The sequence below is a fragment of the Maniola jurtina genome, chromosome 10 (assembly GCF_905333055.1).
Source record: "Maniola jurtina chromosome 10, ilManJurt1.1, whole genome shotgun sequence".
NCBI classification, from domain to species: domain Eukaryota; kingdom Metazoa; phylum Arthropoda; class Insecta; order Lepidoptera; family Nymphalidae; genus Maniola; species Maniola jurtina.
In genome coordinates this window covers 11,886,679-11,903,816 of record NC_060038.1, presented here as the reverse complement: position 1 = coordinate 11,903,816, position 17,138 = coordinate 11,886,679, and the positions used below count along the sequence as shown (strand labels likewise).

The 17,138-nt window shown below is 37.5% G+C and overlaps 2 protein-coding genes across 3 annotated transcripts in view; both read left to right on the top strand.

Annotated features, from left to right (window-relative positions):
- Window positions 1–3,952: 3,952 nt before the first annotated feature.
- The window catches only part of LOC123868873 (zinc finger A20 and AN1 domain-containing stress-associated protein 2), a 39,544-nt gene continuing 26,358 nt past the window's right edge, over window positions 3,953–17,138 (top strand). The window contains exon 1 of one of the 2 annotated variants that reach the window (XM_045911533.1): window positions 3,953–4,327. The gene's annotated coding sequence lies outside the window, so the exon portion shown is untranslated. The remainder of the gene's footprint in view (window positions 4,328–17,138) is intronic. The other variant, XM_045911532.1, reaches the window with a different exon arrangement.
- LOC123869103 (spindle pole body component 110-like) lies at window positions 5,373–6,464 on the top strand. Its single transcript, XM_045911841.1, has one exon. The coding sequence runs from the start codon at window positions 5,373–5,375 to the stop codon at window positions 6,462–6,464; it is 1,092 nt and encodes a 363-aa protein (XP_045767797.1).

Here is a 17,138-nt window from a genome sequence, read left to right as displayed (position 1 = left end):
TGTGGTAGTGGAGCTGTGTGGAAGGAGTGACAGTTCACAAGTTGATGACTCACTGACCTCTTGCGTCGCATCATCACACCCCTTTTGCACCACTCCACTTGTGCGGGAACCTAATCAGTTATGCTCTAAGCTTATAGTGTCCTATATAGACCTATCATAAGGTTATGCTTAGTTGACTGGAAAAGAGTAACTTCAGTAAATGTTAACCAACACAACAAAACGGTAAATCACATTATATTCTTTTTATTTTATAATATTATTGAGAAAAATTTATAGGTATTTAAATAACATAGCTATTTATAGTTTACAAACTTGATAACTACCACAATCATAAGTTGTTTGCCTGATAATATATTTTGTTCTTTGGTAATAGCTGGATAGAAGATTGTGACATACATTGTAAACTCTACTTTACCTAAATTGGAATTGAATGGACTGGGTATTTTATTGTGTTTCAAAATAGTTTTCATTGAACGGAAAGTAAAAGAAAACAATGTAAACCCAAACAAACCTTTGCAATTTCTATGTTTTAAGGAGTTGTTCAATAAATAGAAGTTTGCAATACACAGTATATACTGTATGGCTACTAATATTATACAGAGAAAAGGTTTGTTTGTTTGTTTGTGATCGATAAACTTTGAAACTGCTGAACCAATTTAAAAAATTCTTTCACTGTTAGAAAGCTACTTTTCCAGACGTAACATAGGCTATGAACTATAAATAATAAAGTACAATTTGTTGTGATTGTAGTCAAGCATATTATGCCTATATGATTATAGTTAAAAAAATGCACAGATTTTTTTTTTATATTGCAAGATAGACTTGCGCTTGGTGACAGTCTTACCTAGTAAAAAGCACTGATGAGGTCTTATAGTATGCGACAGGTCCACATGGCAATCGGGGTATGAGGTGGGGGACGCCCCGCACACCCGCATGTCATCTGCGCTGTCTCGCACCGGGTTAGCGTGGTGCGGGTTTGCAGGGCATTCCCACCCCAATTGCCGTGTTAACCTGTCACAAGCTATAAATTGGAGCACCACTTGCCTAGAAGATGCCTATTCGCTCTTGGCTTGAAGGATTTCAACTCCCCCTTTTTTTGAAGTAGTTTAAAAAATAAGTTGGCTGGACAAAATACAGTGAATGTGTCAAGGTGAAGTTCAAGTTTTCCATTGCTTTCCTGGTTGTCATCAGGTGGAGTAACATTTCATTGTGATGCCGGTGGATGCTGACCTCTACTGCGCAGACGTGGTGCCGCCTGGTTGTGAGCTGAAGGGCCTTCGCACTTGGAAAGACGTTTGCCTAGTACGAAATTCGCTTTTCCAACATCAGGTTTGTAATTTTTTTATATTCACAATAGTTGTTGATAGACTGGTTTCATAGTGTGTAATATGTAGTATGAAGTGTATATCTGACTAGTTTCGATCTTCAACCCATCGCCGGCTCACTACTGAGTACGGGTCTACTTTCAGAATGAGAAGGATAGTGAAGACGCATGCTGGCCAAGTGCGGATTGGCAGATATCACACACATTTGCGAACATTATGGAAAACTCTCAGGCATGCACCGACCCTCTGAATAGTAGGCCGATCTCTTAACCATTAACACCATTGATATATAGGATATATTCTTGTGCATCTACTATGTTTTATTAGAGTTAAAAAATGTTACTTATTTCTTGTACGATCACAATGGTACAGAAACCTTCATGTGCGAGTCTGATTCACACTTGACCGCTTTTTTTGGGTTCTGTACCTTAAAAGGAAAAACGAAACCCTTATAGGATCACTTTGTTGTCTTTCTGTCTGTCTGTCTGTCTATCTGTCTGTCTGTCCCGTTGACCTAGAATCATGAAACTTGGCAGGTAGGTAGACCTTATAGCACAAGTAAAGGAATAAATCCGAAAACCGTTTTATGGTAACATCATAGAAAAAATAAATAAAATGTGTTTCAATTTTTAAAGTAAGATAACTATACCAAGTAGGGTATCATATAAAAGGGCTTTACCAGTACATTCTAAAACGATTTTTATTTTTGTGCATAAAGTTTTTGATTTGTCGTGCGAAATGTCGGAAAAAATACCTGAGTAGGTACGGAACCCTCGGTGCGTGAGTCTGACTCGCACTTGGCCGGTTTTTATTTCATAGAATGTGACCAATTTTCAGTAGTTATATGACTACTACTCAAATTCAAATTCAAAATATTATTATTCAATTAGACTTTTATAAGTACTTTTGAATCGTTAAGAGCATCTACCACTGGTTCGGAATGCCTCTGTTCGGCTACTATGATAACTACTAAGTTTACATTACAACGCAGACTAATTGCCTTCATTAAATGAAGCTAATTAATTATATGACCTATGTTCAGTATTGACTTTGAATTTACAACGAATTGCGACATGTAGTGTGCGCTTAGCAAACGTTGCTTGAAGATAACTAACTCAGCACCTTGGAAGCAAACGTTGTTCAAAGAATATTACACCGATAGTAGATTCTGTTTCAAAGATTTCTATAACATCATGACGCTACATTCCTTTGTCTTTTGCAATCTTCTTCGGTGCCTGATTACTTATTATGTGTTAGTTTATTATTCTAAACCTATATTTGCTAGGCTATAATATTACAAGAAGCATTACATACTCCTACTCTTGAATGCGTTTGGGTTTCCAATATTTGTATAAATCCTTATTTTAATTGTTGCTTTTTCATCGTTTATCTGTATTTAGAAGCATTTTTTTTTTGTTCTTTCCATGGGCGTTCGTGAATACTCTACCAGCCAATTTGTACACTCCTTTAATAACCACGAGAGTAAAGTAACATAATATCTAAAATCCATTATTCGATTTCGTCATTCCTACAGTAGATTTGTCTGAACAATTACAATATCCAAACTACGAAGTTCGTAAACGTTAGAATTTGTTAATGTCCTAAACATTTTTGGCAGCGCGAACCATCTTTGTGAAGTCCAGACTTCGGGATCACGTGTTGCGATTCCAATGACCTGTAATTCTACGTCTTTGTGGAAATTAACAGTTCTGATTGCTCATGATCATATTTTGTTTACATTTCCCAGAATATAAACAAAGCGTGCGCGCCGAAGAGTTGGTGATTATGCGTGTATTTCGTATTCAGGGTTTATTCGGCTCTTGTAGTGCGATTGTACTGTGGCAGGCGTGTAATTGTCTAGGTCAGCGCCCTTGCCCAGGTCTAATTTGACTGTGAAACAAATAATTACTATAAAGAGTTCTGAATGCTCATGATCATATTTTGTTTACATTTCCCCGAATGTAAACAAAGCGTGCGCACCGAAGGGTTGGTGATTATGCGTGCAAGTCGTATTGAGGGTTTGTTCGGCTCAAGTAGCGACGCGATCGTCTGCGGCAGGCGTGTAACTGTCGAGGTCAGCGCCCTTGCCCAGGACTAATTTGGGGGAGATCGACGACTCGCGCCGCCGCTGCTTTGTCTGCGTCCATCGCTCCCGCACCAATCTCATCCTCGTCTGCTATACCTTTGTCTGCACCTGTTAAATCATAGAAAAGTGCACATGATTCATTGTTGTTGTGTATTTGAAACTTTCTTTTTGTGCTTGTGGCTATCCTAAGTTCTCAGTTAAGATTTATGACTTGTACAAAGTATATGCCAACATTTTGAACTTCCTTCCCTTGGATAATTTGAAAATTGCATATCTTTTTCCTCATTAGAGCATGCTTGATTGAGGAAATATTAGTATTCCAGTATGTTGGTAAATTATTTAGAAGCGTGATAAGCCATAGTTTCCTAACATCGTTTCGGGAAAGGCATGAGTCACGCGCAGTCATTTGCTCATGAGTCATCAGTTAATTGTAAATATTTTAATGAAGTTCATTTGAATTGATCTCCTTTCTTGTGTCCTCTTGAGCGTGCTGTTAGCTCGGGAGTGTGGTGGTGCTATGCGCCGTGTATCGGGCATGTGTTTATCAGTGGCAGGCAGGCTGGTTCGTAGCGGTGAGTGCGTGCGCGTGTGAGCAGAGTGACGCGAATAAATGGCTGGCTAGCGGCTTGGCGGTGGGCAGCGTGAGTCGTGACCGCGCTGTTGCTTGGCTAGCTCTCTCAGTTGGTGTAATTGCGCCGCGCGCGTCGGAGCTCGTTCACGAGGCCGATAACTCGCCTCTAGTGGTTCAATATCGTTTTAATATCAGGTGCGGGTAATGCATCTTATCTACTCCGATAATAGTGCAAATTATTGCGCCGTTCTTCCAGTGAAACGTGTTACTTTTAAGTTTTTGTGATCGTGAAGCGCTCGCGAGCGTATCACCGACGTGGCCATGGGATTGTGTTCACATTCGAAGGTAATGGTTTGTGGTTCTGCCTGCATGTGTTCGTTTGTCTGTCGCGAAGTGTCGGATGGAGTCTGCGCCCGCCAGCTAGACGAGGCTGTTTGAAGGCCGCCGCCCCGACCTTGATGCCAGAAGGTCAATGTCCTTGCTTGTTTAGAACTTTAGTGCAATTTGCAATTGTCACGTTTCTAAACAAACATCGGTTGCCTTTTATAGGGTTCTTCGATAGTTTTCTAAGAATTCCAATTAATTTTATCTCATTTAATACATCATCGTGACACTTAACCTTGTGCTCTCGTCGTAAATATCTACGCAACATCGCAGTACTTAAGTGATGATTTCCTGTGATACGGAACTCATACTAAAGACGTTTATTAGACATGATTCTGCTATCTTATCTATTAATTTATCTTTTAACGGTATTATTTTATGTATTTGGCTTGGTGTGAAGTTGAGTCGTAATTCTGTGATAGACGGTGAATAACTTGAAACAAGTTTTTTTAATTTACTGACAACCTACAAATAACAAATTAAATACATTGCGCGCATACATGCCGCGGGTACATAACTTCAGTGTAGCATCTCCGTTGCAAATTTAAGTTTTTAAAATAAATTAAGCACAATTCAGCTACCAGTTAGTGTTTATTACGTTATTGGACACGAAAGCAAACTGGACAATCATTATATTAGCAATGTGGAATGCAGTAAAGTGCTATAAACAGTGAATCAATTCTTAACCAGTGCACAGTGTATAATCTAAGTGAAGTGTCAACACTCAAACTACCTTCTTAGATATACATATTCTCTGACGTAAACAAAGTTCACGATTCCGAAACATATTTTTACCAGTGACTATTGTAACTACAATGGCGCAGTGTACAATGTAGCAGACTGAATATCTATAAAGCCCGTACATTCCTGGTTCAAACCTCACTCATCTAAAAATTTTTTTTTTTTTTCTTTTTTTAATCACTTTTTATGATTTATCTGATATATTTTTAAATAAGAAAAATATTTTGAACTTTTGGCTTTTATAGTTTTGTTATTTTAACCGAAAATGCCCGGCTTATGTGCAGCTTGTAATAACAATGTCCTAGTTACGCAAAAAAGATTGAAGTGCTCTGTCGGGAGTTGCGCTCTGCTGTACCACAGTGAATGCGTAAACTATGACGACGTCAACCCATCAATTCGAGCGACATGGGTCTGTCCTTCTTGCACCGTTAGCAAGCCTAAACAGGATAACAGCAATACACCAATTCAAGGCAAAAATCGCAAGCAGCAATCGCCCGATAATGCAACCGTCTTGCCGCCACTATTGGGCACGACAAGTAGTCCAAATCAAGATGTTATTATAAACGAGATAAGAAATTTGCGTCGAGAAATGAAGGAACACTTCGAAAACCAACAAGTAAGCCTTAATAAGTTCGATGCCAAGCTTACCGAAGTCCAAAAAGAAGTAAGGGACCTTGGAGGCAAATTTTGTACACTAAAGGAGGAAGTGGATGAGCTCACAAAGTCTGTGCAATTCTTGTCTAATGCTTATGATGACCAGATTGGGTTAAATGAAGAATCCAAAAAGTCCCTGTCGAATTTAAATACGGAAAACCAAAATTTGCGATCGCAAATGATTGACTTGAATAGCAAAATTGATCACCTTGAGCAGCAAGCTAGAGATTGTAACGTTGAGCTTCAGTGCATCCCGGAAACCAAAAATGAGAATATCCTCACCATTGTCCAGCAGATGGCATCAGTTGTCTCTTGCGACCTAACAGATGGCAGCATACTGAACTTTCACAGAGTTGCTAAGATGGACACACAATCACAACGACCGCGAAGCATTGTAGTGAAATTGTCCAGCCCAAGAGTACGAGACGATTTACTTGCGGCCGTTAAACGTTTTAATAAGAAAAATCCACAGAACAAGCTGAATACGTCTCATTTAGGTTTCGCTGGTCAGACCACACCTATATACATCATGGAACATTTATCCCCGAAGAATAAAAAATTACATGCTGCCACTAGACTAGCTGCGAGAGAGAAGAAATACGAATTTGTATGGATAAGAAATGGTCGTATATTTGTTCGTAAAAACAATGGAGCTGCAGCACTGTGGATAAAAAATACTGAAACTCTAAACGGCTTACATTAGTAAATCAATTCTGTATGCATGCATTAACATTTTTATTGTATAAAATTCACGCTAAATATTTTTTACCAAAATGTACGAGGTCTAAGGACCAAAACAGAAGATATCTATACAGCGGCTCTATATCAGGACTACGATTTAATAATTTTGACCGAGACTTGGTTGAACAACACGATTTTTGATAATGAAATCCTAGATAGTCGTTATATCTTACACAGGCGAGATCGCTCTTCGTGTCCACTATCTTGCCATAAAAAAGAAGGTGGTGGGGTAGCAATTGCCGTTAGTAAAAAATTTGAGTCCGTCAGGAAGTACGAATGGGAATCTGTATGTGAAGATTTATGGATAGCGATTAAAGTCAGTCATAATATTTTTATATATGTTTGTGGTGTCTATGTTCCTCCGCCTGTCAAGGAAGATTACTTGGAATGCTTTTTTAAAAGTGTGACTGATATTTGTAACAACAAAATAGGTCAAGATTCACCAACTCTTATCATTGGTGACTTCAATTTACCTAACATTTCTTGGGCAACCGATTCGAATAGTAACGGCTTAATGTCTGGTCAAATAGGTAGTAATATAGATAGTCTCTTTTTGGAGCACATTGCTTTCAATAACTTGAAACAATGCAATCTTATTGAAAACATAAACGCCCGTATTTTAGACTTAGTTCTTACAAATAATACTGATTGGATACAAGTAAAAAAAGAAGATAATGCTTTGGTCACAATAGACAACCATCATCCACCACTACAAATTATTTTAACATTAAATTGTAACCGCTACATGAAACCTTCTCGTACACCATTTCTCAATTTCTTCCTATGTGACTATGATAATGTCTGTAATGAACTGGATCAAATAGATTGGTTGTCTCTATTTCAAAATTCTTATTCGGTCGATGCAAAATTAGATATATTTTACCAGACACTAATGCCCATTATTTATAGATATACACCCATGCGGAAACCGCGAGATAGTCACTATCCTATATGGTTCTCAGGTCCATTATTACGAGCACTTAAGGAAAAGGCAAAAATCCACCATAAAAGCAAAAAGTACAATAACCCAATGGACAAATTTGCATACGAATTATTGCGCGAACGTTGTGCCATCTTGATAAAAGGTTGTTATGACAATTTTAAAAAACGAGTTGTTGAATGTATTCGTGATGATCCTACCTACTTTTGGAAATATTTTAAACAACAGCGTAAAAATGGTACCAATTGTATTCCGAATGAAATGATTCTGGATAATTTTGTAGCTAAAGGTGGAAAGAATATATGTGACGCCTTTGCTAAACATTTTTCATCGGTCTACATAGAGACCAGTAACTGTCGAGTAGGAAATTCGTCACTCCCAAGCAATATCATTCCCAATGTTCCATTGGGTTCTTGTATACTAACTGAAGAAGAAGTTTTAAAACATCTTTTAAACTTGGATTCACTTAAAGGTCCCGGTCCAGATCTTCTTGCCCCAATATTTCTTAAAAAATGCGCTCACAAACTAGCTAAGCCACTTACCCTCATATATAACTATTCTTTGCAAACGGGTACATTTCCTACCAAATGGAAAATTGCATATATTACACCAGTGCATAAGTCTGGCAACTCAAAAGATATAAAAAACTACCGACCTATATCTATTTTATCAATCTGTGGAAAAGTCTTAGAAAGCTTAGTTCAGAAAATAATTTATTATCACATAGCCCCATATCTTGATCCTAACCAACATGGGTTTCGTCCTCGCAAATCAACCACTTCTAACTTAGTTAGTTATATATCAGACATCGCTGAGACTGTAGATGCTACTGGTGAGGTACATGCAATTTACACCGATTTTCGAAAAGCATTTGATATGGTGAATCATAACATTTTGTTATTGAAAATTGAGTCTTTGGGAATTCATGGCTCATTGTTACGTTGGTGTGAATCTTACTTAAGAAATCGGTCACAACTTGTTGCTGTTAATGGTTTTAAGTCTTATGAGATAAAAATATCATCGGGAGTCCCTCAAGGATCTCATCTAGGTCCCACGTTCTTTTTAATTTTTATAAATGATTTGGCACTCAAGTTAAAGTCTAAATTTAAAATGTTTGCAGACGATATAAAAATTTACAAAACCATTAACAGCCAAGCTGATGTGACAACCCTACAAAACGATATTGATGCTGTTCACTCTTGGTGCACTACAAATGGTATGTCCTTAAATATTGAAAAGTGTTTCCACATTAAATTTACCAGAAAAAAAAATCCGGTAGACTGTGTCTATAAAATAAACAAGGTTAGTCTTAAGGAAGTTTATAGTATGAGAGACCTTGGTGTTATTGTAGACTCGGCTTTAAGTTTTCGTCCACATATCGAGCAAATAACATCTAAAGCTTCAAAAATATCCGGACTAGTATTCAGACAAATGAAAATATTCAAGGACCCCAGTTTATCTATACTGGTCTTCAACAGTGTTGTCCGTAGCATCCTTGAATATTGTAGCACTGTATGGAGTCCAGGGTATCAAGTTCATTCTGATAGAATAGAACGAATTCAAAAAAGGTTTCTATACCATCTAACTTACAATGACTTCAAATGTGACAAATTGTTTTCATACGAATCTCGTCTCTCTTACTATAAAATGAAATCCCTTAGAGACCGTAGAAAGATTACGGATGTCATTTTTCTGGCAAAATTAATAAAGGGTCTCATTGATGCGCCTGAGTTACTTGAACGCTTGAAGTTCGTTGTGCCCCGTGACTGTAGCCGCTTACACAATCGCAAGACGTTCTGTTTGCCTCAAACCAAAACCAAGCTTGGGCATCATAGTCCGCTATATAGAATGCAGTCTCTTGCAAATAATTACAGAGATGTTATAGATATCTTCTGTGATAATATACCAAGAATAAAAAGTAAGTTAAGTACACAGATAAGTAATTGTTAGAAAGTAGTTTGTATAAGGTTTTTCCTATTTTGTTAGTAGCTGTTCTGGTTTAAGTTTTTGTTCCTTGTTTGTTAAGTTTATTTTGTGTTGCGCTGTAGTTTTGTACCTACATACTTTACATACTTTAATAGTGCATGCCGAGTCCACATCGAGAAGACGCAATTGCGCGCATGTTTCTTTGTCCATTTATCTTCTTGTATTTTTTCTTACCAATTGTAGTCGGTTTTGTGGACTGAATAAAAAAAAAAAAAAAAAAAAAAAAAAAAAAAAAAAAAAAAAAAAAAAAATACAAGTCTGCGTCATTGACTACGTCAATGATAGTGGATAATAATTTAAGTAAACCCAGATTGCTTTCGGAAATATCTATTAGTAAGAAATCCATCTTCTTCAAGAGACAGTTATGCATTTAAAACAATAATTCTAAAAGTACAGTCTAGGACACAACTGAACAACAGGCCATTTTATTCATTCAGATGAACATTGGACCATGTTTTTATGACTGGATTAATGGATAAATTATTTTATTTTGCATAGTTTACGGATATTATGTAGTTTACTCGTTTTTCGAATCGTGTTTTGAACTACCTTCTAGATTTTGTTTTAGTATACCTGTATTATAATGAGTAATGACTAATAATAATCAGTATCATTAAGGATTTTGTATTTCGATGTGTACGAGTCTAGACTCTAGAGGCAATAAAATAGTTATGGAATATGTTTACGATAATGAAATCTAGTATCAACTTAGGTTGGTACGGTCTAAAGTGATCATTAACCATGTCCGTGTCTCGAACAATGAGCACCGCGTCTTAATCAGCGCCGCTGAAAGAGAGAGCGATATATGAAACGGCAGATTCAGTCACAGCTGCGTGCGTGTGCGCGCAATCAGCTGACGCTGCGGCGGCCATCTTGGCGAGCGTGCTCCATTGTCGGAGCGTCATTGTGCATGTTTGTGACGCAGTGTTCCTTCGCCTGCTATGTCATTGTCCTTTCCGCCCTGCTAATGTGCTTTGTTAGATTGCGCGAACCTGTTGCTGCCCAGCGCTGGGCCGTGCTCGTACGGATTCACTTCCACGTTGCGACGCCACACGGAAGGTTCGAACGAGACCCTGGCTTGTCTATTTTAGGTGTGTAACGTTTCCGCTTTGAAAGACATAGACATGGGCATATAGGCATGTTGTTAAATGCGCGAGTGCTAATTTGCGACGTTTTCGTACCTCAGTAGTATTATTCTTTTTTTATAGAATTCATGCCAAGAAATAATTTTATTGACCTCGTTTCACGTTGTGGAGTTTCCGTGTATTTGTGTATTTTGTTTTTGTTTGTAAAGTTCGCAAATTTTCGTTCAATCTTGGTTTCTCCTTGAATGTTTAATTACCAAGCAATTCTCGATTTGCTGCTACGTAAATACCTATCTGAGGTTGGTAATTACCGAGGATTTATATGAAATCTTAGATTGTTTATTGCTATTGGCTAATCAATTTCACGTTTAAAGTAATTTATATTTCTTGAGTTTTAAACTTTCAGTAATATTATTTTAAAATGCTTTTTGAAAATCAATTATACCTACGTTTCCTTTGTAATTTTTTGTTCCTTTAAAAAAAAAATTAAACCTTCAGACGTCTTTCCGTGTAGTTTATTCAATGGCCTTCTGTTTTTTGGGCTTATAAGCTGTGACCACACATATTAATTAGTCACAGACGTAACATACGAGACACTAGTTGTCCTACATGAAACAAATAAATTTTGGTTTTCATTTTGATTTTCAATTCTAGAATGGGATACGGAAGTAGTATCCTCAGTGGGAAATATTACTGCATCCTTTAACACGAATGTGTCGAGTCTCGACGTTACTGAGGGATTTCTCTGGTCTGCTCGATTTTTTCCACTTACCGTTATTGTTACCGTTGCTCGAGTGGTCAGACCTGTATTTTGTCTCGGTCGCTTTAAATTTGATCAATTGAGAGAACGATAAGTCATGAGGCTGGTATGACCTAAATTTAACTCTTGCGAGGAACTATGCGTGGTATAGGTAGAGGTTAATCTTAAAGTTCAGTAAAGGGAGGCGATACACAATTGAAGACCAGAGATGTCCCGTTTTATAATGGTCTGTCTCAGGTTCTGTAGTTAAATTGTGATCTGAAAGATGCCCGTAAAAAAGAAAAAATACTTTGGGCAAAAGGTAAACAAAAGTAATGAAATCTACTTCTCAAACTTATAATAATCTCTAATAATAATTAATTAAACTAATACGTAAGATAGCGTGGTAGAAATGAAAGAAGTAATTTTGAAGACCGCGAACGATTAGCTTAGTTTGTGTACTTTGTTAAAACTCGCAAAAAATACAAAATCTAGTAGGTATAGTGCAGCACAAGGCATGCACCGTGCGCCGCCCTTCTTCCCGCTTTATGACACCCGAAGGAACAATAAACGTACATATATTTACCAGTATCAGACCATACAGTTACATTGTACAATCACTGTATCTTCAGTTGCAGTTGCAACTCCATAAGGGCGCAAATCACACTTAATCTAAAGTGAATCAACGGTGAACAACTATTAGAACAAAGTCAGCGTTATACCCAAGATGAATCAAAATATTTAGACGCTCCATATTTGTGGTACCTACCTCACTTAATAAAGCGACATTGAAAATGAAATCGATGACAATAAACTGTCTGATTTCGTCCCTAAATCTAATTTCTTTACAAAGATCCGTTGTAAAAACTACAATATACGATACTGATGCTTGTAGTTAGGTATATTGTGTCAGTGTTTCCTTGTGCTTATTTCATTTTATGAACAAGTTTATTTTGTCTGTTTACAAAGAATCGACATAATTCTTCTTATACGAAATCTCAATACATTATCTGTATTTACAATGATCCGTTGTAGTATCATATTGATGCTTGCAGTTTCTTTGTTCTGTAGGTTTGTGTTAACGGATCTCCGCGTACTTTATCATAAACAAAATATACGGGAAATCGACGTGATTCTTCGTATACGCCACTTATCGAAGAATCACATTTTTACATTGATATAAAATTATTATCATAATCCTATACAATACAGAAAAAAAACATAAATAGAACTGTTACAAATAAACAGTTCTGCGGGTTGATTCGCTATCTCTGTTTCTAACACTGAATGATAGTCACCGAGCTAATTTTTTAATCCATTGATTGTTTTCTACGAAAAAATAATTTGATATCACACAGAGAAAAATGGTATGGTAAATTATTTGACGATTCAAAAGCACTTGTAAAAGTTTATTTGAATAAAAATCTATTCTATTCTATTCTAAACAACCAACCTCAGTGACTTCATTATAAGACACTGAGTTAGCGAATCATCCATTCCGCTCTGCCGATTTTAACACACGAAACAAACCATACAAATACAAATTATGACTACTACCATTCGATTGATATGACGTAGTAGTCGCCTATTTTCGATCTCTATGGACAAAGAAACTAAGAAAACGTTAGAATGTGCGTTCTTGATCTAATGATAAGCAAACAGGTGATATTATCATGCGGGCAAAGTGGAAGGCAGATGCTAGTTATAGAGTATTTTAAAACCGTTTGACTTGCAAGTTACAACACATGTCTTTGCAGGGGGGCTTCGCAGGCAGTCAGTGTTTGTTTTTTCTGCATCGGTGTGTGGTTTGTTTTTGTGTTGGTTGATCACAACAAAAACTTGAAAACCCTTTTTTATTTTTAAGATTAAGGTAACGTATTAGAGGTAGCATTCTGATCGTTGATGATACTTTTGAAATTGTTGAATTACGTAACGTAGTCCGATTAATCTTTATTTAGACGTTGGTTGCAACATTTTATTACATACTAGAGGATAACCGCGGCTTCGCCCGCGTGGATTTCGGTTTTTAAAATCCCGTGGGAACTCTTTGATTTTCCGGGATAAAAAGTAGCCTATGTCCTTCCCCGGGATGTATCCCATGTCTGTACCAAATTTCATTCAAATCGGTTCAGCGGTTGGGCCGTGAAACGTAGCAGACAGACAGACAGACACACTTTCGCATTTATAATATTAGTATGGATTTATGCTTTAGTTAGAGAAAATACCAGGTCTAAAGTCTAAACTGACCACTGATCAGACAAAAACCTAGCTTCAAACAACCAAAGTCGCCTTTGCAGGGACCTATTACTTCAGCTGCAAGGCGCATGCAAAGCAAATAATTTTCGAAATCTTTGATAATCTTGTTGACCATTAACTTTAGTTTCTTGTACTTGAACTTATGCTATGATCCAGCATTGCATAAGTAATATAAGTCTATGAAGGTCATATGATCGTGTTAAAGGCGTCATAGACAAAATTGCACGTCAGATAACAAGACGCATTCGGAAAAGTCTAAACATTCCTTCCCTTAATCAGATTACGCACCGTCTTCGAAATAGTTAGTTAGCAAATTACAGAGGACTTCAGTGTTAGCGCAAAGCAAAGCGGGTCGAGCTCGAATTGCGTAGCGAGCACTGCAAGTGGGTCAGCGGGGCGCGCACACTGACGTATACTCGCGAGTGAAACACATACACACACACACACTTACAGATACCTACATTACATCCCAGTTATACTAGCAGATAGGTCGACTCCTAGAACACTCATCTTGGGGTTTAACACGTCCTGTTTTACTAGAAGAAACTAATTCCAACTTGATACAAACCACAACATAGAATCGTAAAGGTTTTCCTCTTTGCCCTATTTTTAGGAATTGAACAAGGTAATATAGCCGATTCCTAGAATACTATTCGTATCTCAGGTTTTATCAAATCGAACAAATTCCTGAAAGGCCGGCAACGCATCGGCGATACCTCTCGTGCTGCAAATGTTCATGGGCGGCGGTAATCGCTTTACATCAGGTGACCCGCCTGCTCGTTTGCTCGCTATTTTATTATAAAAACCCGGCCAAATGCGAGTCAGACTCGCGCACCGAGGGTTCCATTATGCCTTGGGTATTTTTTCGACATTTTGCACGATAAACTATTATGCATAATAAAAATAAATAAAAATCTGTTTTAGAATGTACAGGTAATTTCCTTTCATGTGATACCTTACTCGGTATAGTTATCTTACTTTGAAAATTGGTTGATTGGTTTTTTGGTGATGGAACCACAAATTCACGGACTTCGGATTTTTCCATTACTCGTGCTATAAGACCTATATACCTGCCAAATTTCATGATTCTACGTCAACGGGAAGTACCCTATGGGTTTTCTTGACAGACACGACAGACAGGCAGACAACAAAGTGATCCCATTAGGGTTCCGTTTTTCCTTTTGAGGTATGGTACCCTAAAAAAATACTGATTCCGACTTGATATTACTGCTCCATAGTATCAAAAGCCTCATCTTACGATTCAATAGGAAGTTAGACCTTGTGAAGCATCATTAATTTTATAAATTTTAGGTCTAGAAGATTTACTTAATATGTTGTGTTATTAGAAATAATCTATTCCAATTTGGTGTACTCAATTAAATCATTGTCCCGCTTTTTTAGTAGGCAATAGGAACTTCGACTGGATCTACATTTTACTTAAACCATAGCTCACATAGTTGTCCTACATTTGTTTAGTTCTTATCTTTGCGAACCCGGGAGGGCTACCTTCGTAGTTTGACAGCGTGACGATCGCAACTACTTCTGACTGGCCGAGCCAGCTGTGGTTGAAATGCGAAATGCATTGTTACAGCAAGAATACTATAAATTCACTCGATAACAACTGTTAAGATTATAGCAATGAATTATTCTTCTTCGCAATCGACTAGTAGATGACGACACTTTCATCAAAGGTCAACTTGTCTAATTCAGCAAAAGAGATCTCCTCTTGCATCCAACGAGAAAAGCTGAATTCAAGCATTTCGTAAGGGAGGAGGGCGTTCTAAAGCTTCTCAACATGAATAAGCGAGCGGGTTTAGTAGATAGTAATCCCATGTAACGAGATCTTTTCCGAGGTAGATAATTTTCCTCTGTAGGTTAACTTTATCGCCTCATCATTATCATCATCACGATCAACCCATTGTCGGCCCACTGTTGAGCATGAGTATACTCTCAGAATGAGAAGGGCAAGCTACCATGGTGGCCCAATGCCGATTGGCTGACTTCACACATCTTTGACACTAACACTATATGGAGAAATCTCAGGCTTTTAGGTTTCCTCACGATGTCTCACCATTAAAGCAAGTGATATTAATTTTACTAAAACGCACATAACTCCGATTTACTTGATTGCCTCAATCTTTAGTTAGGGCCTTCCCTTTCTTAGACTTCAAAGTATATAATTAAAACTTCTGGTTATATTTGCATTTTGCATATTTCGTTTTATCACAATTTTTATATTTAGCTAAATACCTTTGTCTTTATCCAAATCATTACAAAATGATTCATGCTCTGATAATGATGTACCTAATCTTCGCAATCATATCACGTTTTTTTTGCGATTTGCCAAGAGCTTAAAATTAATTAGTCAATTAGACTTCGGTGAACTCTTACTTAATCGTAACTATCAATAATAATTATGCAAAAATGTAATCTTGGAGGTCCGTTTTATTTTTGCTGGCCCGTTTAATATTTTGATTAAGACATTCCATTAGGTACTACACTCATTATCGCAACTCGAACTATGTCTGTTCTCCTACGGACCTCCTCATTTCTGATTTGATCACAAAGAGAAACTCATAATTCGCATAACTATTTCCATTGCATCGCCTGCTGAGTGACTCTGTTATATTACGTTAAGTTACGTACACTATTAGGCATTATAAAAAAATCTACCCACGATACCGTCATCATCTTCAACCAAGGTAACCAGTGCACGGGTCTCCTTACAGAAGTATTTGACAATAGGCTACCACACTGGCCAAGTGCCGACTGCCGATTGGCAGACTTCACCACCTTTGAGAATATTACGGCGAACTCTCAGGCATGCAGGTTTCCTCACTATGTTTTTCTTCGCCGTTATGGCTTAAAACCATCTTAAAACGCACATGACTCCGAAAAATTAAAGGTGCGTGTCCGGGATCGAATTCTGAACCCCGAATAGGAATCCGACGTCTGAACCAGGCAGCAGGCTATCACCTCTTCGTCGTTGAGTAGACAAATAATAAGTACATATAACATAAATCTCGTCTGCGTCTCGGTTGCATACAGCGAACCATTATAATACGTACTCGTATTTGGACGGTGCGTGGCATCGGTATATCGTGCATTATCAGAGCCAGAGGTTCAGATAAACAGAGATAAATGCCGATAGTTAAACTACACATGTAGTTTAACTATGAGAGCGGATTGATTGTTGTTATCGCTAATCGGGTTTGCCTTGACACGTTTATTTCGCACCCATTTTATTAAATTAAATCTAACATGATATTAACTAATAGTTAATCAGGCCTACTTAAAACATCAGACTTAAAAACAACATGCTTTCGTAATTATTTATTACTAACTGATACCCGCGACTTCGTCCGTGTGGATTTAGGTTTTCGAAAATCCCGTGGGAACTCTTTGATCTTCCGGGATAAAAAGCCTATGTCACTCTCCAGGTCTTTTACATATACCTATACAAAAAATCACGTGCGATTCATTGCTTCGTTGCGACGTGATTGAAAGACAAACCGACAAACCAATAAAGCATTAAACCAATAAACAAACACACTTTCACGTTTATGATATTATGGGTAAGTGATTAGCTGATGCCCGCGAGTTCGAATCTCCTCTGTGTTTTGTTTTATT